This window comes from Herpailurus yagouaroundi, unplaced genomic scaffold (genome assembly GCF_014898765.1).
Source record: "Herpailurus yagouaroundi ecotype Mexico unplaced genomic scaffold, PumYag 198, whole genome shotgun sequence".
Classification (NCBI taxonomy): Eukaryota; Metazoa; Chordata; class Mammalia; order Carnivora; family Felidae; genus Herpailurus; species Herpailurus yagouaroundi.
In genome coordinates, this window is record NW_024412429.1 from 15,864,819 (window position 1) to 15,888,851 (window position 24,033).

General features: G+C 42.0%; 1 protein-coding gene across 5 annotated transcripts in view; it reads right to left on the reverse strand.

The window, feature by feature from the left end:
* Positions 1–3,697: 3,697 nt before the first annotated feature.
* Positions 3,698–24,033, reverse strand: part of CCDC170 (coiled-coil domain containing 170) — a 92,811-nt gene continuing 72,475 nt past the window's right edge. For all 5 annotated transcript variants that reach the window (XM_040448876.1, XM_040448875.1, XM_040448874.1 and 2 more), the window contains 3 exons: positions 22,753–22,995; positions 5,763–5,999; positions 3,698–4,035 (listed from right to left, as the gene is read on the reverse strand). In XM_040448876.1, coding sequence (XP_040304810.1) covers positions 3,874–4,035; positions 5,763–5,999; positions 22,753–22,995 — 642 coding nt within the window. In that variant the 3' untranslated portion in view covers positions 3,698–3,873. The remainder of the gene's footprint in view (positions 4,036–5,762; positions 6,000–22,752; positions 22,996–24,033) is intronic.

Sequence of the window (24,033 nt, forward strand, 5' to 3'; positions counted from 1 at the left end):
GCATGGAGAAACCCATCACCAGAAGGAGAAAGGGAGACCAACACACAAAGAAAAGCAAATCAAGGAGAAAAGGAAGATGGGTAGAAGCAAAAAGAATCCAAATAACAATTTTAAATCCCTGCGTCTAGCCGTGCTGAAGCTAGTCTACTCCTGAATCTTTCAAATGAGTACCCCCCCCCCAAAATTCTCTTTGACTTACAGGAGTTTCATTTGGATTGCTATAAACTGCAATCTAAGGTTTAAATAGCTGAAACAAAAGGTAAAAGTATGAAGGTCAAGAAGGCCAAGAAACTAAAGATAAAACGTTGTATGAATTTTCCTTATGGGCCCAAAGTCACCCGAGAAGAAGGCAGCACTTCATGTGGCTGGAGAAGACAACTATGAACCATCTTTTTTTTTAATGTTTATTTATTTTTGAGAGAGAGAGAGAGAGAGAGAAGACAGGTGAAGGGCAGAGACAGAGGGAGACTGAGGATCCAAAACAGATCACAGAGCTCAATGTGGGGCTTGAACCTACGAACCGTGAGATCATGACCTGAGTCGAAGTTGGATGCTCAAGTGACTGAGCCACCCAGGAGCCCCACTATGAACCATCTTAAGTAGGAAGACATACAGGATGTTAACAGGTAACTGCAATGAGGACCAAGAGAAAAGTTATATTCAGTTAGCAAGGAGCCTCAAATGAGCAATGATTTTTATACGAAGACACGGGCATAACAGTGTGGAGGCAGCATAGAGGAGAGGGAAGCATACAGACCCCACTTACTGAGGAGAAGCTAAGTGGGATTGTACAATAATGTGGATAAAATCACTATTGCATAGAGTGCGCAAGAGCCTTCCCGATCAAAGGTTATGTAGCCATGAAATGCTTCCCAGTGAAAATTAAACTCCACGTCCAAGTCCTAAGGATTATTACAATATAAATAATATAGACATTCTTTAACCACTTTCCAGCCCACAACCCCTTGACCTTGAATCACCCCCTGTTCATCTGTAAGACAGACAGACTATAAGGTAGAACTGATTGGGTTTAATTCTTTTTTTTTTTTCCTAATGGAGATATTTTATGCATGCATTTAAACGTCCCAGACAATGACCAGAATAATCATCTCAAAGGCAATTATCACTCAAGTGTATTTGGTAGAAGAGTTAGTGTTAAATATTTTAAAACCCTATTTAGAAAATCTCATCAACATAACACGTTTTATTGGCCAACATAAAATATACATGGATATTATAGAAGAACAAAATCTAACACAAAAATGTGACGTTGGTCTGCCAGCTCTAGAATGAATGCCATGGAGGGAAAGCCAACAACCAACTGACATTTCAACAAGGAGGAAAATGACTTTATTAAGGGATTTCAATTTGTCTAATTGACAAATAGTTAATGTGCATATGGACCATCTACATAGATAGAACTTATTTTTCTTATGTCACGAAATGGAGAAATATTTTTATGAGTTTATGCTTTGAAAGTGACGTCGAATCGTGTTGAAAATAACTTCACAGAGAAGATAAACGAAGTTCGTTACAGACTGTATTTGGAAAATGAGAACAGAGATATAAAACAGGGGTATAAAAACAACCTCCCCCTCTCTGAAAACCCCCCCCCCCCACCTTTCTATGGCATGGCTGAAGCAAAGCCACTCAGCAATTCAGTCCTCCAGAGACCCAGACAGTAAGGTTGCCTCCTTCAGTCTGAGTGCGTATGGGTCCAGAACAGCAGCCACTGTCCCTACGGAGCATGTGAGGGGATCTTCAGAGATGACTTCTGCGGGGAAAATACAATTCTGCCTCTCCAGCCTGTTGCAGACCTAGCTCGTGTCCTCAGTCAGGGCTGTGAAGGTGTGTTTATTCAGTTGCAAAAGGTACTTTATACTATCCTTGCACACAAGGGAGAAAGCCAGGCGACCGTGACCCATCTCCCAGAGGACATCGTTGCTTCCTCTTCCTCTGTGTGATCTGTCATCAGCAAGTGTCCAACTCATTTCCTTTCCTCTAGAATTTGCTTTTTCTCTCTTTTTTCTAAAGTTTATTTATTTTTTTTTTTAATTTTTTTTTTCAACGTTTATTTATTTTTGGGACAGAGAGAGACAGAGCATGAACGGGGGGAGGGGCAGAGAGAGAGGGAGACACAGAATCAGAAACAGGCTCCAGGCTCTGAGCCATCAGCCCAGAGCCCGACGCGGGGCTTGAACTCACGGACCGCGAGATCGTGACCTGGCTGAAGTCGGACGCTTAACCGACTGCGCCACCCAGGCGCCCCTAAAGTTTATTTATTTTGAGAGTAAGAGAGCATGCATACGCATGAGCCAGGGAGAGGGAGAGAGAGGGAGGGAGAGCAAGAATCCCAAGCAGGCTCCTTGCTGTCAGCGCAGAGCCTGACTTGGGGCTCGATCTCACGAACTGTGAGATCATGGCCTGAGCCAAACTCAAGAGTCAGAGACTTAACCAACTAAGCTACCCATGTGCCCCGCAGAATATGCTTTTTCTCTTAATGTTCGGATGTAATCTGTTTTTCCCCTCTCCTTTAATTAGACACCAACACTTTTTTCAGAAACTGTTTAGAAAATTACATATGGCAAAAATACGGTAATCGACCAAAAAAAGTAAAAGTTTCTCTCAATAAAGTTAAGAATATGGCTTCCGGAAAAATATCTGTGAAATACAAATTTAAAAAGAAGGCAGGAAATGACAGAAAGTCATAATAAAATCCCAATCTGAAAAAAGTACCCCTGCTGTCAGTGCATCTGATAAACTGGTGAATAAAACTGTACAGGATTTCATGTGACAGGTTTCACATTAAAGGTTTAACTTTTCAAGGACTGAGATCAACCCTGCTCCAACATGAAAAATTGCCACCAAATGTGATCTGGCAGCCACATTTAAAACAGGTAAATTTCGGGGCGCCTGGGTGGCTCAGTCGGTTGAGTGTCCGACTTCAGCTCAGGTCACGATCTCACGGTCCGTGAGTTCGAGCCCCGCTTCGGGCTCTGGGCTGATGGCTCAGAGCCTGGAGCCTGCTTCCGATTCTGTGTCTCCTTCTCTCTCTGCCCCTCCCCCATTCATGCTCTGTCTCTCTCTGTCTCAAAAATAAATAAAAATGTTTAAAAAAAATTTTTGTTTTTTTAAATAAAACCGGTAAATTTCTTACAGGACCTCAGACCCTATGTATGTTTTACCAAATAATTTGGTATATTGCCTTTTAAAGAAATCATATGGGTAACATTCATAAATCTGTTACTTTGGGGGCTTCAATTCTTGATTCTATGAATGTCTGTCTTTCTTTATGGGGGCAATTTTCACCAGGATCACAGGAATTCAGGAGAAACGGGAGGAGTGCGATGTAACAGAGAAGGTACAGCCTTTGACCCAGAGCCAGCATGGTAAGACTTCTGGTTCAATTGCTAACCAATTGCAATCTTGGGTAGGTAACACCCTCTCTGAGCTCCAGAGAGGTTGTAAAATCAAACACTAAACCTTCTCCACATGGCTATTATGAGAATTAAATTGGGTAGGAAAGCCCCCGAGTCATAAAAGGAATCCCATAAATGTAAATTCCCTACCACCATTGCCCATTCTAGGTTTACAATCTACTGGAACTCTTCTGGGTCCCAAAGTGCTAGCAAATAAAACAATAGGTGTTTTTAGCGTCAGACAGTTCCCTTCAGCTGGCACCTCTGAGATCCTTTTCTTGCAAATGATGGATCCTCGCTCTATTCAAAGTGCATGGTATTCACATACTGATCAAATTTCAAAGGTTTCGGGAATTCGTGAAATCGAGAATTGTGGGCCATCACTTAGCTCTACCTCCTTCAAGAGACATGGTATTCAATGAAGGAGTTTTAAGTGGCTTTGTGCGTGCCTGTCTCACCCAAGCGTCACACCTTTGAGGCAGGCACAGGTGACAAAGTGATGCTGATGTAAATGGATCAGTCTTTCAAGACATTTGATGATTTCATAGTCGGGAAGTGCAAGACTGGTCATGTTCAAGCCCAGCATCTGGGAAACCACTTCCCTGAAGTCCACCAGCTGCAATATCAAACACACACATTAAGGGTGAGAACAAAACATGCTGACTACTGTTGGTCTGAATGCAACCAACCAACCAAACAAAACCCTGTGGAAAACCCAGAGGTACATGAGGTAGGCAAATTACTTACTTTTACCTTAGTCCTCTCGTTTATAAAATAAGAAGGCGAATCTACTAACTTCCCCCCACGGTCCTTCCGGGCACCAACTGTCAGTGATTTCACAGCCACTTAGTGTGGCATTTCATGCCAGGTAGTGTGGCATTGGCTACCAAGTCAAGAATCTCAGTGAAAAGCAACCATGAATGAGACCCATGTTCTCACTTCCTGAGGGAAATAATCATATGCCTACTTCCCAGAGCTGTTCTGAAATTCAGATCAAATGAAACAATGAATGTGTACGTGTTCTGTATACTAGGAAGTGCTTTACAAATGCTGTGGCTGTGCACACCGTTGATAAGTACGTGGAATTTTCAGTGGGCATGGAACCACTTAAACTAAAGGAAGAACAAAGGGCAAGAAAGTATGAGCTGATGAAAAGAGAAGGAGCTCTAAATAATGACCAGATGACATCACATAAACAGCCTCCTCACAAACCATAACATCGGACCCTCCGGGACTACTCTCTGTCGATCGCAAAAAGAAACATGGAGAGGTGACGAGCTTGGAGAAAATGGATGAAAAGATGCCTCATAGTCCTTCACATTCTCATCAACTGTGATTCTGCGCTAAAGCAGGAGCAGATACATCAGGGAGATCGGGCCAACCCCTTGCTAGAGGTACCTTCCATTTTGGAAAAGATGCAATCCAACCTGAAGACAGATGTTACCTCCAGGAAAACTGCCTTCCAAACATTCTCACCATGTGTTCATTCACATCCCAACCTCCTTCCTACGCTGAGTCCAATTTGGGGAACATAATACCCTCTCCCCCCTAGTGTCCCTGGTGAGAAAGTTTCCCTCGAACTTTTCTCCCCTTTCAAATATGGTCAAAGCTCTTAATTCCTGAGAGGGTTCCCTCTGAGAACACGCAGTTTATAGTTTGGCCTTCCTCGGCTCGGCCTGACACATGAGCCAGAGCAGAGGCAGCCAAAGAGAAAAAATATCCTAGGATGAGAGTCCACTCTCTGCCCTTTTGAGCTTCAGAAAGAGAGCGAGATGAAACCCAAAAGCAATGGGGGTCAGGCTGCCCAGTACAGTTCTTTGTGCGTGACCTCCTGATGTGCTCACCAGATAAAACTCTCCTCCTTGCAACCAGCCAGCGAGTGAGGACTGTTTTATGGCTTCCATCTGGGCTAGATTGGCCATCGAGTCTGGGTGCCACTGTTTGAGAGTTGGGACTGTTTCCTGCCACTGATCTCTGCTGGAGATAAGCCTTCCCTCCTGAGGCTGAAGCCTGGGATGATGCAAACTTCAGAGGCAATCAGTGCGCATAATAAAAACCTCTCCACAACCAGAAACTGGCATTTCACAGGCTTTCCGCTTCTTTGATAAGAATGTCTTTTTTCTTTTCTACAATTCATGCCATGAAAATGTGAATTATTATTCTTAGCAGAGTAAATCATTATGGCTATTTTAGTGCCAAAAAGATGCTAGAGGGTAGACAGATACATTGAAATGATATAGAAAGCTTTGTAAATTGTTTTTGAAGAAGCATATGAGTAATTTTCAAGCTTTTCAATTGTCCTATCTTTCCTAAACAAGATGTCACCACCAGATTTCTACCCACCTGCTTTTCTCTCTTTTCTGCTTCTTCCAGAGATTTTTTTAGTGTCTTCATTTCACTGGTTACCACTTCTATCGTGTTCCTGGCTCTCTCTTTATCCTCCTTAGCCTCATGCTCTGTAGAATCCAGTTCTGACTTGACAGACATTAGTTTTTTCTCAGCTTTCTCCTTCATCTTCTCAAGTTTGTCTCTGGATTTATTTAGGTCTTCAATGGCTTTGGTCTGTTCCAAAGTTTTAATCTAAGAAGTTAAGAGAATGCCAATAATTTCTTTTGTATTTATTTAGGAAAGTTGTATCAACAAGATAAACTAGAAGTCAATGAAATTCACTTAATAACTTTTTTATGAATAAAGAATGGAATTCATCCCAGTTATATAGACTTTGCTAAGCATACATGCTGGGCAAACATGTCTTAAGGCAGTTATAGTTTATAAACCTGTCAGAGTACCATTATTGGAGGATGTAGAGTGTGAGGCACTTTTGTCTTTATTAGCTTAATATGTAAAATTTTTCCAGATTTGCTTACAAAAGAGTATGAATAAAAAGGTTGAAATTCTGGCAAATACTACAACATGGATGAACCTTAAAGACATTACAATAAGTAAAATAAGCCAGACACAAAAGGACAATTATTTTATAACTCTCTTTATATGAGGTACCTAGGATAGGCTAATTCACCCAGAAAGTAGAATAGAATTCCATCCCCAGTGGAGGAATGTGGAGTTATTTAATGGGCACTGAGTTTCAGTTTAGGATGACAAAAAGTTCTGGAAATGGATAGTGGTGATGGTCGCACAACACTGTGAATGTACTTAATGCTACTGAGTTGTACGCTTAAAAATGGTTAAAATGAGGGTGCCTGGGTGGCTCAGTCGGTTAAGCGTCCGGCTTCGGCTCAGGTCATGATCTCACGGTTTATGAGTTCGAGTCCCACATCGGGCTCTGTGCTGACACCTCAGAGCCTGGAGCCTGTTTCAGATTCTGTGTCTCTCCCTCTCTCTGCTCCTCCCCTGCTTGTGCGCGCTCTCTCTCTCTCAAAAATAAATAAACATTTAAAAAAAATTTTTTTAATGGTTAAAATGGTAGCTTTTATGTTATGTATATTTCACCACAATTATAAAAAAAAAGAACTGGAGGCAGTTTTCATATTTGACACAAAATTTTTAAAACTGACCATTAAAAATAAATATGAATGAGCTAGCACTTAACCCCCACTGGGATGACCATAACCAAAATGAGACACAATAACAAGTGTTGGCAAGGATGTGGAGAAGTCGGAGCCCTTACATACTGATGATGGGAAGCAGCTGGTGTAGCTGCTACGAAAACCAGTTAACCAGTTTTCAAAATGTTAAACACAGAGTTAACACAGGACCCAGCAATTCCACATCCAGGTTTATATATTCAAGAGATTTGAAAACTTGTGTCATACAGAACCTGTATACAAAAAAAACTGTATACAGCAGCACTATTCATGATCACCAAAAAGTCAAAACAACCCAAATACCCATCAACTGATGAGCAGATACATAAAATGTGGTCTCCCCATGCACTGGAATGTCATTTGGCGACAAGAAGAAACGAAAATCCTGACACCTTGGATGAAGCCCAAAAACATTATGCTAAGGGGGAAAAGTCAGTCACAAAAGACCGCTGACTGTATTAGTCCATTTATATGAAAGATCTGGAAAAGGCCAGGGACTGGTGGGAGGGGAGATTGGGGAGTAACTGCTAATGGGTTTTAAGGATGATGCAAATGTTCTGAAATTAGATAATGGAAATTTGGTTCCATCCACTATAACACACACAACTTCTTAAGAATTTAGCTCCTTTTCCGGCAGAGAGGAGGCTGATGGCAGACGTGCTTGGACAAACTCAAAGCTCCCAACTGGTTCCATGCAAGAGACAGGTAATCTTTGGGAAACTGACAGCTGCTGTGGGACTTGCAATCAAGAAGGCATAAAAACTACCACTGCAGCTTGGGAAATCCGTAGGCCATAAGATGTCAATAGTTGGTGGAGAAAGGAACTCTAAGTCCATTTTTGAGCCAATGACATGGCACTAGAAGACCTACCACTTGAGTCAAGTTAATGGCACCCACTAAGTGCAGGTCTACAGAGGTGGACATGGCAGATCATTCATGGATTTCAAGTTATCAAAACCCACATCTGAATATGCCTAGCATATTAGATATAGTATAATAGAGTATCGCCTCGATGGTGCTTCCCGAGTGTGATGATGTACAGTGGTCACATAGAAGAATACTCTTGGTCTTGGGGTGCCTGGGTGGCTCAGTAGGTTCAGCATCTGACTCTTGATTTCAGCTCAGGTCATGATCTCACAGTTCATGAGATCAAGCCCCAAGTTGGTCTCTGTGCTGATAGCATGGAGCCTGCTTGGGATTCATTCATTCTCTCTCTCTCTCTCTCTCTCTCTCTCCCTCTCTGCTCCTCTCCTGCTTGCTCGCTCACAGACATGTGTGCTCTCTCTCTCAAAATAAATAAACATTTAAAAATAAATAAATAAAAGCTTTAAAATAATTTGTGACATGGCCCAGGAACTATATAAAATATCCATAATTCAGCAATTTGATCATCAACTTAAGAATTTAAAAAGAAGGAGGAGGAGGAGAAGAAAAAGAAGAGGAGGAGGAGGAGGAGTATTCTTGGTCTTAAGAGATACCAGGCAAGTATTTAGGGGTAAAGTGTCATAATGCATGTAACTTACTCTCAGATGGTTCAGCAAAAATGAAAACCTCCCACCCTCATTAGGCAAAACACAGCAATCAGTAAAATTTAACAATTATCACATAAATCATTATGTGAAGAATAAAATACTGTCCATTATACTACTCTTGCAACTGTTCTATAGATTTGAAATTCTTCTTCTGACAAGAAGTCAGAAAAGGGAACTTTCCTCAGCCATAGCAATTTCTTACTTGATACATCTCCAAAGGCAAGGGAATTAAAAGCAAAAATGAACCACTGGGACCTCATGAAAATAAAAAGCTTCTGCACAGCAAAGGAAACAATCAACAAAACTAAAAGGCAACCAACGGAATGGGAAAAGATATTCGCAAATGACATAGCAGACCAAGGGCTTGTATCCAAAATCTATAAAGACCTCACCAAACTCCACACCCGAAAAACAAATAATCCAGTGAAGAAATGGGCAGAAAACATGAATAGACACTTCTCTAAAGAAGACATCCAGATGGCCAACAGGCACATGAAAAGATGCTCAACGTCACTCCTCATCAGGGAAATACAAATCAAAACCACAATGAGATACCACTTCAAGCCAGTCAGAGTGGCTAAAACGAACAAATCGGGAGACTATAGATGCTGGAGAGGATATGGAGAAATGGGAACCCTCTTGCACTGTTGGTGGGAATGCAAACTGGTGCAGCCACTCTGGAAAACAGTGTGGAGGTTCCTCAAAAAATTAAAAATAGATCTACCCTATGACCCAGCAATAGCACTGCTAGGAATTTACCCAAGGGATACAGGAGTGCTGATGCAGAGGCACTTGTACCCCAATGTTTATAGCAGCACTCTCAACAATAGCCAAATTATGGAAAGAGCCTATATGTCCATCAACTGATGAATGGATAAAGAAGATGTGGTTTATATACACAATGAAATACTACATGGCAATGAGAAAGAATGAAATATGGCCTTTTGTAGCAATGTGGATGGAACTGGAGAGGGTTATGTTAAGTGAAATAAGTCATACAGAGAAAGACAGATACCATCTGTTTTGACTCATGTGGATCCTGAGAAACTTAACAGAAGACCACGGGGGAGGGGAAGGAAAAAAAAAAAAAGTTAGAGAGGGAGGGAGCCAAACCATAAGAGACTCTTAAAAACTGAGAATAAACTGAGGGTTGATGTGGGGCGGGAGGGAGGGGAAAGTGGGTGATGGGTACTGAGGAGGGCACCTGTTAGGATGAGCACTGGGTGTTGTATGGAAACCAATTTGACAATAAATTTCTTATTAAAAAAAAAGAAAAGGGAACTTTCCCATGCATGATCAATACAACACACATCCTACTCATAAACGTTTTAATATATATATATATATTTATAAATTATACAAGCAGCTGCTCTAAATAATATATTCCATGGATTATCAAACATTTTACAAATTGGATACATTACATGAATGAAATCTATCAATTTTAAAACAAAGCTATCTCCCTTTAAGACAGAGATTCCCCTCATATGCAAACTGTCTCCCTGCTGCAGAGCAAATGGACAGCAAAGTGGGAAGTTGCTGGGATTGGGATATTGAATTCAAAACCTTGTATTAACAGATACATGCAGCCTTTCTGCTCAGACTGGAAAAACATTTACAGTGGGCTATCTACCAAAAGTGACGGAACACAGCTTGGAGAGCTGGAAGTACATAAATCAGGTCCTAATGAGAAGAATTCATAGCCAAGAATTTCTGAAAAATATGAGACATTATCACAATCCTAAGGGCTGCCTCAGTTCTTGTCATCGGGGAGCAAAGGCGAGTCAAGGAGCTCTGAGCCAAGCCACCAGAAACAGAACTGAAAGCCAGTGGACAACAGAGACCTCAGACTCCTAAATCAAACCCAACAAACAAACGAGATTCCTGGGAGTGGGGGCGTGGCTAAGCTGGTCTCTTAGTTCCCCCTAAAGGAGCCTCCCAGATCCGGCCCAGAGTTCAACAAGAGCCTGTGCTGCTAATGGTCTTCCGGTGGGGCAGAACTGGTCATAAACAAGACTGACATGCCACCCAGAGCCCAGCAAGGATGGAGAAGGTTCTGAGTGTCTTCTTGAGAGAAAAAATTTCAAAATCTGGTGAATGATTCTCTGTCATGTCAGAAGGTCTGAAGGCCCTCAAAGAGATGGTGATTAAATTTAAAATCTGATGTGTTGAATTCCCTCCCCACCCCACTCCCCAACCCCCGGCCTCGAGGATCTAAATTCTCTAGCTGGAGGGTTTTCAAGAAACTGCATAGAAAATGCAAACCTGCAGGAAGGAGCTAGGCACCTCACACAGACTCATTGAAGACAGTGGGGTAGCACAGCAGGAGAGTATCCCCACGGCCCAAAAACATGTTATGTCTCTACTAAAGAGAACCAACCATAGGTATCTTACTAGAAGGAAACTGAAGCTGAAATTAAAGGAAGGGGTTCATTTGACGTTGCAATCTGAGCACACTTCCACTCTTCTACAACCCATTCTTTAACCCATTCTACAACCCAAGAAGTTCTTCTTTGTAGGTTCTCCTTGGTGCACACATTCAAAGTGAGGAGAGCTCAAAGCAATTCCAAGCCAGTGGACCTACCTCCATTGAATCCAAGATGGTAGGTTACAAAACTATACATACAAAGAAAGACTGCCCTGACTGGGTTGGATATAGTTCTGGAGTGGAGAAGGAGCATGAGGAGAAGCTATCTTGTGTGGGAGATTATCAAGAGAGGTAGCAAGAGGGAGAGGCCTTTGCTGCTGGCTAAGGAGTGTTATTCCCTTTTGGTGTTTTCTTAAGACACTACAATGAAGATAACAATGGCTTTTCATTGAGTTTTTGTCCCTTTTGTTGTCTGACTACTGATTTAAGGGCACAGCTCTCTACCAAAATTGGGCCACTTGGTACATATGGAAAGCTGATACCTTTCCACCAAATATCTATTCTTTCTTTTGTCCTTCCTGCCCAGAATAGACCCATTTCTCAGGCTGACTTCATCTAAGTGAGGTCCAGGGACTAACTTCTGGCCAATGGAGAAATGCAAAGCATTGTGTTGTTCCTGGAAAGTGGCCTTCAGGGTGTCCTCCTCCCTTTCCTCCTCGCAGGTGGCTGGAATGAGGCCAGAGCCCCAGCAGCCAGCTTGTGTCAAGAAGTGGCATTGAGGATAAAAGCTGTTGCTAGGACAGTGGAGCAGAAAGAACAAGCCAGGGTTGCTGATGACCCCAGAGCCATCCCACTAAGCATGGCATGTCTTCCTTTCCATGAGAAAGGAATAAACATCTCTCCTACCTAAGCCACGGTTATGAGGGGATCTTTCAATATATTTAGCTGAAACTGATCATAACCAACACAGGCTAAGAAGCAAATGGTGCTTTATGAGTTACACAAAGCATTTTCTGGATCCTCTGGAGTGCTGCCACATGATGTCAGTGCCTGTGTTTGCATTTGTGCAAAAAATCTACGTTTGTACCAATTAGTAGTACTACTTTAATTATTCTAGGTTAATGAGAGAAGAGCAAAGGTGGAGTTAATGCATAAATAATGTGTTCATGCCAAATGAAGTCTAAACTATGTCATGGTGCGTGTGCAAACAAAATATCTGAAGCACTGAATTAAATCACAGGGTAGCATAAATGTTCTGTCCTTAGAAAACATAAACTCAAAAGAAACTGTACCATAAGCAACTGACACTACACATTCTTATTCACAATGATTGTAGGGAATAACATAACCTAGCATATTGAATTTATGTCATTAATGTGTTTATTTTTATACTTCACTGTTTTTCTAAATCTGTTCAAAATTTACAGTGGTAAAAATGTACCAAGATTAAGAAATTTCTATACAGCGTTAAGTTTGTATATATGAAAGCGATATTGTAATAAAGTTATTTTGACTCAACACAGGGAGGGGAATCTATAAAAGAATATTTTTCTTTCAAAAAGAGATTTCTTAAATTTTTTTTTCAACGTTTATTTATTTTTGGGACAGAGAGAGAGAGAGCATGAACGGGGGAGGAGCAGAGAGAGAGGAAGACACAGAATCGGAAACAGGCTCCAGGCTCTGAGCCATCAGCCCAGAGCCTGATGCGGGGCTTGAACTCATGGACCACTAGATCGTGACCTGACTGAAGTCGGACGCTTAACCGACTGCGCCACCCAGGCGCCCCTCAAAAAGAGATTTCTATAGTAATCAAGTTTGCCTGCCGACTTCAAATTTAATAGCTCATCTGGAGAGGTCCGTTTTTTCCTGGTCAAGAATTCAGGGGGAAATTTACTGCATGAGTCTTTAAAAGGGAGATTGGGATAACCTAGGAGTCAAGGTCTTTGAGCGCAGTTTTGCAACAGACAGAGAAATGCACAGAAAAACTCCACACAAATGTTGCCAACAGCCTTGTTCATAATAGCTAAAAAGTGGAAACAATCAAAATGTCCTTCAAATGCTGAATGCATAAATGAAGTGTGGTATATCCAAACGACAGAAAAGTATTCGGCATAAAAAGGTACTGTGATGGTTAACATTATGTGTCAACTGCGCTGGGCCACAGAGCCCAGATATGTGGTGAAGCATGGATATTTCTGTGAGGGTGTCTCAGGGTGAGATTAACATTTAAGTCAGTGGACTTTGAGTAAAGTAGATCTCCCTTCCATAGTGTGGATGGGCTTCATCCAATCATTCAAAGGCCTGAATAGAACAAAAGTGACTCTCCCCGAGCAAGAGGGAATTCTACCAGAAGACAACCTTTGGACTTGAACTGCAATATCAGCTCTTCCTGCCACCCTATCCCCAGATTTTAAACTTGCCAAATCCATAATCGTGTGAGCCAATTCCTTAAAATCAATCAGTCAATCTCCCTGTAGCCCTCACTCTCCTTCTCTCTCTCCCTTCTTCTATGATATAATAAAATTAAGCACCTCACACCTGTCAAAATGGCTAACATTAACAACTCAGGCAACAACAGATCTTGGCGAGGATGCGGAGAAAGAGGAACTCTTTTGCACTGCTGGTGGGAATGCAAACTTGTGCAGCCACTCTGGAGAACAGTATGGACGTTCCTCAAAAAATTAAAAAAAAAGAGCTACCCTATGACCCAGCAATTGCACTACTAGGTATTTATCCAAGGGATACAGGTGTGCTGTTTCAAAGGGACACATGCACCCCCATGTTTATGGCAGCACTATCAACAATAGCCAAAGTATAGAAAGAGCCCAGATGTCCATTGATGGATGAATGGATAAAGAAGATGTGGTATATATATACAATGGAGTATTACTCGGCAATCAAAAAGAATGAAATCTTGCCATTTGTAACAACGTGGATGGAACTGGAGGGTATTATGCTAAGTGAAATTAGTCAGAGAAAGACAAAAATCACATGACTTCACTCATACGAGGACTTTAAGAGACAAAACAGATGAACATAAGGGAAGGGAAACAAAAATAATATAAAAATAGGGAGAGGGAGAAAACAGAAGAGACTCATAAATATGGTGAACAAACAGAGGATTACTAGTGGGGGTATGAGTGAGGGGATGGGCTAAGTGAGCATCAAGGGGCATTAAGGAAGATACTTGTTGGGATGAGCACTGGGTGTTATTATACATAGGGGATGAAGCATTGAATTCTACTCCTGAAATCATTATTGCACTATATGCTAACTTAGATGTAAATTTAAAAATCTTTAAAAATAAGATAAAATAAAGAAGTTGAAAGAAAGAAAGAAAGAAAGAAAGAAAGAAAGAAAGAAAGAAAAAGTCAGTCCATGGTTTTACACCAAACTTTTACCTAATAAAGCTGACATTTGGATTAAAAAAAAAAGTGAATTTCACAGCATGTGAATTATATCTTGACTTTTTAAGACATAGAAATGAAATTCAAATTATTGTTTTTAATGTTTATTTTATTTTTTGAGAGAGACAGAGACAGAGCACAAGCAGGGGAGGAGCAGAGAGAAAGAGAATCCGAAGCAGTCTCCAGGATCTGAGTTGTCAGCACAGAGCCCGAGGCAGGGCTCAAACCCCCTAATGGTGAGATCATGACCTGAGCCGAAGTTGGATGCTTAACCAATTGAGCCACCCAGACACGCCCAAATTATTATTTTTTATACTGATCCTCCATAAATGGTGAAATTAATTCTTAATTTACTAAGTGTACTGGGCTGAACAGTGCCCCTCCCCACCAAAAATATATATGTCCACCCAGAACCTCAGAATGTGCCTTATTTAGAATAAGGGCCTTTGCAGGTATAATTAAGGTAAGGATATCATGATGATATCATCCTGGATTAGGGTGGGCCCTAAAGCCAATGGTGGGTGTCCTTATAAGAGACAGAAAAGGAAGGACACAAGAGGGGAAGGTCACGTAAGGATGGCAGCAGAGAGGGATTCTGCAGGTGCAAAAGCCAAGGGCTGTCAGTAGCAACCAGGAGCCAAAAGAAAGGCATGGAGAGGAGTCACCCTCAGGTTCCCCAGAGGGAATCAACCTTGTCAACATCTTGGTTTCAGGCTCCTGGCCTCCAAAATTATGAGAAGAAACCATTTCTATTGTATTAAGCTACCCAGTTTGTGGTCACTGGTTACAGCAGCCACAGAAAATGAATATAGAAAGGCCATCTTTGCTAATGTTCAGTAATGTTACCTTATGAATAATAAATACAGGGACAAGCACAGGCAATGTACAAAGATGAATAATTGATATCATTAGTCTGTCTTGGGCACTAATATTATATGTCTCAAACCAAAAAAAAAGTCATTTGTAACTAAAATCTCTGATAAATTCATGAAGTTGGCATTCACTGTGTTAGTTAGATCTCTGTTCTCCACTGGAAGGCAGACTTAGCTTAGCATCCTATTTAAATGTTTAGGGGCCTGAGTAATTGTTGAGCCAGTCAAAACCCACCTCTCCTATACCTTCCCTATAATCTTAGCTATAAAAAGGTGTGGATCTCTTTATGCAAATTAAAACAAATGAACACACAAGCCAACTTTATTTCCTTTCCCAACTCTTCCCTTTTTCATCCAAGAATTCCGGAAGAGCAGGCCACTGACTTTGTGTCTTCTCCTTCATCCCTCAGCATACTGGAATCTGGCTTATTCTCCAAGCCCTCACCCACTACCACTACAATCTACACTACACGTGCCTGAGCCATAGATGTCCCAATGCCAAGTGCAGTGAATAGTCCTTTGGTCTCTACCTTACTGCTACTCTTGATGCTATTGGTCATAGTCTCATTCTGGAGACCCCCTGCTCTCTCAGATCCCTCGGTTTCCTTTTAGTGTCTTCCCTGCTGACTTCACTCTCCTGTTTGAAATTCTCCAGCGGCTCCCCAGGACACAGAGGACAAGTCTAAGCATCTTGGGAGATTACACAAGGCCCTGGATGATCGGGCCCCTGTCCACTGCCCAGCTTTTTCTTCCACCACTCCTTGACTCTGGAAATCATCATGGTGTCAGCAGCAGCCAATTAGAGCTTCTATTCGCCTGCTTACTGCATCTAATTACCACTAGTGTTATCCCCTCCTCCAATCTCTTTGTCTATGGCTCATTTATTCCCATTCCACCTCCACAATCTTTGCCATATCCATGTATCACCTATGGTAATCATTTTTTTTAACTCAACCACCTTTTTAACTTACTTGAATTTCTTTTTTTTTTAAGTTTATTTATTTATTTAGAGAGAGAGAAAGTGCAAGTGAGAGAAGGACAAAGAAAGAGGAAGAGAGACAGAATCCAAGCAGGCTCCACACTGTCAGCATGGAGCCTGACACAGGGCTCAAACTCACCAACCGCGAGACCATGACCTGAACCTAAATCAGACACTTAACTGGCTGAGCCACCCAGGCGTCTCTGAATTCACTTCTATTAAAAGGAATATTATACGATTTCACTAGAATTTGCCACAACATGGTACAAAAACAGACACTCAGGTCAATGGAACAGAATAGATAACTCAGAAATGGACCCACAAATATACGGCCAACTAATCTTTAACAAAGCAGGAAAGAATATCCAACAGAATAAAGACAGTCTCTTCAGCAAGTGGTGCTGGGCAAACTGGACAGCGACATGCAGAAAAATGAACCTGGACCACTTTCTCACACCATACACAAAAAGATACACAAAATGGATGAAACACCTAAATGTAAGACAGGAAGCCATCAAAATCCTTGAGGAGAAAGCAGGCAAAAACCTCTTTGACCTTGACCGCAGCAACTTCTTACTCAACACGTCTCCAGAGGCAAGGGAATTAAAAGCAAAAATGAACTACTGGGACCTCATCAAAATAAAAAAGCTTCTGCACAGCGAAGGAAACAATCAGCAAAACTAAAAGGCAACCAACAGAATGGGAGAAGATATTTCCAAACAACATATCAGATAAAGGGTTAGTATCCAAAATCTACAAAGAACTTCTCAAACTCAACACCCAAATAACAAATAATCCAGTGGAGAAATGGGCAAAAGACATGAATAGACACTTTCCAAAGAAGACATCCAGATGGCCAACTGACACATGAAAAAATGTCCCACATCACTCATCATCAGGGAAATACAAATCAACACCACAGTGAGATATAACCTCACACCTGTCAGAATGGCTAACATTAACAACTCAGGCAACAACAGATGTTGGCAAGGATGCAGAGAAAAAGGATCTCTTTTGCACTGCTGGTAGGAATGCAAACTGGTGCAGCCACTCTGGAAAACAGGATGGAGGTTCCTCAAAAAACTAAAAACAGAGCTACCCTATGACCCAGCAATTGCACTACTAGGTATTTATCCAAGGGATACAGGTGTGCTGTTTCGAAGGGACACATGCACCCCCATGTTTATAGCAGCACTATCAACAATAGCCAAAGTATGGAAAGAGCCCAAATGTCCATTGAAGGATGAATGGATAAAGAAGATGTGGTATATATATACAATGGAGTATTACTTGGCAATCAAAAAGAATGAAATCTTGCCATTTGTAACAACGTGGATGGAACTAGAGGGTATTATGCTAAGCGAAATTAGTCAGAGAAAGACAAATACCATGTGACTTCACTCATATGAAGACTTTAAGATACCAAACAGATGAACGTAAGGGAAGGGAAACAAAAATAATATAAAAGCAGGGAGGGGGACAAAACACAAGAGAGACTCTTGAATATGGAAAACAAACTGAGGGTTACTAGAGGGGTTGTAGGAGGGGGGATGGGCCAAATGGGTAAAGGGCAAAGGAATCTACTCCTGAAATCATTGTTGCACTGTATGCTAACTTGGATGTAAATTTTTTAAAAATTTTTAAAAAGAAAAATATGGATTAATAATGTCGAAGAGTTGGGGACAACTATGAATACCACTTTCACAGGGTCTTCTGTTGTAGGAAGGAGAGTATGACTATTACTGCTGTACTTACTACTCATCTTTATTGTGTGGGACAAATGCAGTACAGAATCCAAAAATGTAGGAAACCGTGCCATTTGATTTTGGACTTTACCAAGACCAGAGACTAACCCTACCTTCTCTTTTGCATTAATAATTAGAGAACAAAAATAAATGTGAATAAAACATATAAAATGACCAAAAAAAAAAGAAAAAGAATTTGCCACAACAGGAAGACATCAATAAAACCAACACAGGGGCCCCCGGGTGGCTCAGTCAGTTGAACGTCTGACTTCGGCTCAGGTCATGATCTCACGATCCACAGGTTCAAGCCCCGTGTCAGGCTCAGTGCCGACAGGTCAGAACCTGAAACCTGCTTTGGATTCTGTGTCTCCCTCTCTCTGACCCTCCCCCGCTTGTGCTCTCCCTCCATCTCTTAAAAATGAATACACATTAAAAAAAATTAATTAAATTTTTTTTAAAATTAAAAAAAACAAAACAAATATTGTACAACTTATTGTGAGGAGCACTGAATAATGTATAGGATTGTTGATCACTGTATTGTACACCTGAAACTAATGTAACACTGTATGTTAATTATAGTGGAATTTAAAAAAATGTTTAAAGAAGAAAAAGCCACTATACAATAAACACAAAACAGCATTGCTAGGCACTATTTCTTGTGCTCAGCACTGAGCTTAAGGCTTATTCTTTGCTTGAAAAGCAGACCAGCAAATGTTCTAGAGGCATAAAAACATAATAACCTCTAATTAAGATTTTCTCCTTGATGGGGAAAAATTGAAAGAAAAATTAAAGGGAATCCATCTTTCACTTCAAAGTGAACATTACATAGTGCCACCTAGAAGCATTTCACACGCCACAGGGGGTACATGCCCCACGCTTGAAAACGTTGCTTTATACCACAGACACGGGAATAGAAAGTCGTTCGATCAGACACTACCCCAGAACCACCTGTGGCATAATCCTACCAGCCAAAGAGCAAAACTTAATTACAGAAATCAGGCTTGCTTGTGAAAGGCTAAGTGGAAAGACCACTTGCAGATAATTACAATAATCCAGGTGACATACGGTGCAGAGCTGAGGCAGAGGTCGTTGAGACCAGACGGGAACGTCCTCTATAGACACAGGACTCAACTTCCACTGGCTGTTTTCCAGCTTCTGCTACAGCAAGTGTGGGCTACTCTCTCCCCAACACCGTTTCCGATACACGGGGTTGTCTCAGCTAGGGGTCCCAGCCCTACTGCCAATACCCTTAGCCTGGAAGATGCCCTCCTCGGACCCACGGCCCCAGTGGGCCCCCACACTGCCATTAGCCAGGAAGTGCCCCACCTCTAAAACCACTCATCACTCACTCTCACCCAGCGGGTGCTGGGCCCCATTCCTGGGTGTCACCGATGGGGAATCCCTTGTCCCATCATCACGTCCTCTGTTGCTAGACTGAGCGCCGCAGTGCTCCGTGTAAGCCAACCTTATTCAGCCTCCTGGGTTATGGTAATTCTGAAGGCGCAGAGTATAACTGCCACCCATCAGCAGTGACAAAATTAGCTAAAATGGCAACTAATTGATGTACCATGTTTTATAGAATATTCATTTGCCACATTATTATATTTTAGCTTTACAGTATCTGGAAACACGCATCAAGGTAGCTGGAACCCGCAGGTTAATGTCAGAGTCCTGACATTAGGGCCCAGCCAGCTTCGTTCAGAGATGGAGTCGCAGTTCTTGGAAACTGGAAAAAGCAGGGCAGGCCTCTAGTATCAAGGGAAGCAAGGGTCTCTGAGGTTGTAAGGAGATGGGCGGAGTAGAAAGAACAGAGCAGCAACCCAATTATGGGGAACAGTTGCTCCGATGTTAGCCGCAGAAGCAATGCACATTTCAGAACTAGGTTAGCAGGAAAATAAACCGCGAGGTTGAATCAATCCTGACTTGTTAAATTAAGTTTCGTAATTGCTCCTGAGGACAGAAAACCGCACTCTTTGAGACGGGGAAAATTTGTTGGTAGGAAACAGATGTCCTCAGCTGTAGGGCGGAGGGGACTGGGGACAGGAGGCCGGGCGGCTCACCCTGCAGCTACCAGCATCACCACACATGGTTTCAGAAACACAGTGGTGGTCTTATTAGGACATCCTCACTTGAGTCCTTCCTCTAGGCAGCCAGCATGCCTCAGCTTCCTCGGTGTCACTCCCACTTAGTTGTCCTTAGGAATCACCCAGACTGCTCCACATTCTCTTCTCCTCTGGCTTTGTGGAGTTCAGCAAGCTCGGTGTATGAAAATCCCCAGCGAGGGCGCCTGGGTGGCTCAATCAGTTAAGCATTGGACTTTGGCTCAGGCCACGATCCCACGGTTTGTGAGTCCGAACCCTGCTTCGGGTGAGACCCCCCTTCTCTCCCTCTCTCCTCATCTCTCTCTCCCTCTCTCTCTGCCCCTTGCTCACTTGCCCCCTCTCAAAACAAAACAAAACAAAAAACAAAAAAAGAGTGCTGTTTACCCTTTCCTTATATCACAGATTTGTTTGAAGAATTTGAACTATTCCACCGAAACACGCTTATAATGAAACATGTCCCTTTCTAGATGACGGAATTCATCTCCCTGTTTTGAAATCCAGGTTCACTTTATCTATCATTCCTAGTCTATGTTTTGGTACCTGAATGTTTAACACCAATTATAGGAATCATCCTCATCTTTCCTTCAACACGAGGAAGCCAATGAGTAGAAAAGAATCTTCTTAGGCCCAAAGTCAGAGGTATAGCAATAATAGTAGTAAAGACATAGTAACTTTTTTTTTTTTTTCAAGTTAGTTACCACACAGTGTAGTCTTGGCTTCAGGAGTAGAACCCAGTGATTCATCTCTTACGTACAACACCCAGTGCTCACCCCGAAAGTGCCCTCCTTGATGCCCATCACCCATTTAACCCAACCCCCACCCCCAGCAATTCTCAGTTTGTTCTCAGTATTTAAGAGTCTCTTACGGGTTTTGCCTTAATAACTTCTAATTAAGATTTTCTCCTTGACAATGGAAGAATTGAAAGAAAAATTAAAGGGAATCCATTTTCCACTTCAGGGCTCAACATTATATAATGCCCCGTGAGACACCACCTAGAAACACTCTGTATCCCCCACAGGACATTTGTAAAACCTGGTTTTATGACACTGATGCTGCCTCAGCACTCCTGCCGCTTCCAGCCAGGGCGGAAGCAATGGCATGCTGAGTTCAGGGGTTCTACCCCCACCCCAGCACACACACCCCCCCCAAAGATAAGTCTCAAGGTGTGAGGGGGTGTGGGAGATGCTTACCTTGACACTTGCTCCCCAGCCTTTGTACCCCATCAGATGCCTTCCCTTGCTTCCTGCTTCCCTTATTTTAAATATGTTCCCTCCCCTGGGCTGTGTCTGCCCTGTTTTTTTCCTCTGGGGAAAAAAGCCTCAATTTAGAAAGGTTTCAGGAGAAGGGCGCCTGGGTGGCTGTCTGTTAAGCGTCTGACTTCAGCTCAGGTCATGATCTCATAGTTAGTGGGTTTGAGCCCTGCATTGGGCTCTGTGCTGACAGCTCAGAGCCTGGAGCCTGCTTCGGATTCTGTGTTTCCCTCTCTCTTTGCCCCTCCCCACTCACACTCTGTCTCTGTGTCTTGAAAATAAATAAATGTTAAAAACATTAAAAAAGAAAGGTTTCAGGAGAAAAGAGCTAATGACTCAGAAGAAAAAAAAAAACATACAGTAGGAAATATTTCCTAAAATATTGTCCCCACTACACATATTGAAGTGTTAGCTTAATTCCAGATTCCTTTTCCCTGCTGGTCTGTTTCCAGATTCAGAAACATTCCAAAAGTCCATCACAGAGTGCTCATCTGTAAAGAGCGAGGACATTATTCTCATCTGTATTCATGACACGCATTTCTGGCAGAAAGGATATGTACATATGAAGTTACATATTCTTTCCGGTGGCACACATACATGACATTTAAAGATTTTGATTAAATTCTTTTATGTTTGAATTCCTTTCTTCTCTGTTGCCATTAGAAGTTGAACCCTCCAGGGGCGCCTGGGTGGCACAGTCGGTTAAGCGTCCGACTTCAGCCAGGTCATGATCTCGCGGTCCGTGAGTTCGAGCCCCGCGTCAGGCTCTGGGCTGATGGCTCAGAGCCTGGAGCCTGTTTCTGATTCTGTGTCTCCCTCTCTCTCTGCCCCTCCCCCGTTCATGCTCTGTCTCTCTCTGTCCCAAAAAATAAATAAACGTTGAAAAAAATTAAAAAAAAAAAAAAAAAAAAAGAAGTTGAACCCTCCAAATCCAGGAAGCACACTGCCCCAGTCAGGGACCCTTCCTCACTTCTGGGTACACGGACGGGATCTCCAGGCCGCGGGACACAATGCTGGCTGACTTCTCAGTGAAGAGCTGTGCTCGTTTTCTCATTTCTTGCTAAGCAGATTCCCGCGTGATAAACCCCTGATCCCAAATATCATAGTCACCCACACTTGGAAGAAATGTTTATATTTTCTGTACTTAACATCACCTTTTTTTTTTCTTTTAATTCCAGCGTAATTAACATCCGGTATTATATTAATTTCAGTGCAGTGATTCCATACATCCCTACATCACTCAGGGCTCATCAAGATAAGTGTCCTCTTAATCTCCGTCACCTCCATCACCCTTTTTTGATGGGCTTTTCACACGGCAACTATGGCTCCATTCCAAGCATTGAAGAGACGCTAAATTGGCCTACTATGCTGATTTTGTGTAGTATTTGCATTTTTCCCACAACTCCAGAAGATCACAGAAAGCCCTTATCTCCTTTTCTTTTCCGGCGTGTCTGCTATAAGACTGCCACCCTTTCACATAAACCTCAATGGCAACGTGCAAAAATCAACAAGGGAATGAAGACGGGCACTTGCCTTAAGCTCATGGGTGTCAGCCAGCTGGGCTTTGAGCTCCGTGTTCGATTCTCGACACACACTCAGCTCCTTCTGCAGCCTCTCCACCTTCTTTTGCAACTTCCTTAGGGTGAGATTGGCCTCGTCCCTCTCTACCGCCAAGGCCGAACGCACCTGCTTCTCCTGCTCCAACTGGGCAATTTTTTGCCGGAGAAGGTTCACATGCAGTTCTTTGCTCTCCAGTCTTTCTTTCTGAGTCTTGAGCTGATGTGACACAAACGGGGATCTTTTTTTTTTAAATAATCACCGAGCAGTCAGTAAATATAAACGAATTACTCAGATGACATTGATCTTTATCTGCACTTCAATTAGACTCATCTATAAACCCTCAGAAAAGGTTATTGGATTCCTTTTCTTGATTGCATTTTTTTATTCCTGGTTTTCCAAGAACTAATTCTGTAGCTGCAAAGCATGAGACAAAAGAGCCACAGAAAATGCACAGAGAAGTAGGCTTTCCACCTCTGATTCCCTCCAACATTATGTACACCATAACAGACATGTACGATTACTTTCAAAGCTACGAACGTGGGCTTATCAAGATCAGAATAGGGTAGAGAGACAACATCCTCTCTACCACCCCGTGGCACTGGTCTTTGCTAAAAGAAAATAGAGTGCATGTTAGCACCAAAAACCGAGACTGAGTCATTTCAATCCCTTGGAACCAGACTGAGTGATGCCAAACATGAGAGTTGTTATCTTTTTAAAGTAAGTTATATCATTATACATGGAAAATCCGATAGACTCCACCAAAAGTCTGCTAGAACTGATACATGAATTCAGCAAAGTTGCAGGATACAAAATCAATGTACAGAAATCAGTTGCATTCTTATACACTAACAATGAAGCAACAGAAAGACAAATAAGGAAACTGATCCCATTCACAATTGCACCAAGAAGCATAAAATACCTAGGAATAAATCTAACCAAAGATGTAAAGGATCTGTATGCTGAAAACTATAGAAAGCTTATGAAGGTAATTGAAGAAGATTTAAAGAAATGGAAAGACATTCTCTGCTCATGGATTGGAAGAATAAATATTGTCAAAATGTCAATACTACCCAAAGCTATCTACACATTCAATGCAATCCCAATCAAAATTGCACCAGCATTCTTCTCGAAACTAGAACAAGCAATCCTAAAATTCATATGGAACCACAAAAGGCCCCGAATAGCCAAAGTAATTTTGAAGAAGACCAAAGCAGGAGGCATCACAATCCCAGACTTTAGCCTCTACTACAAAGC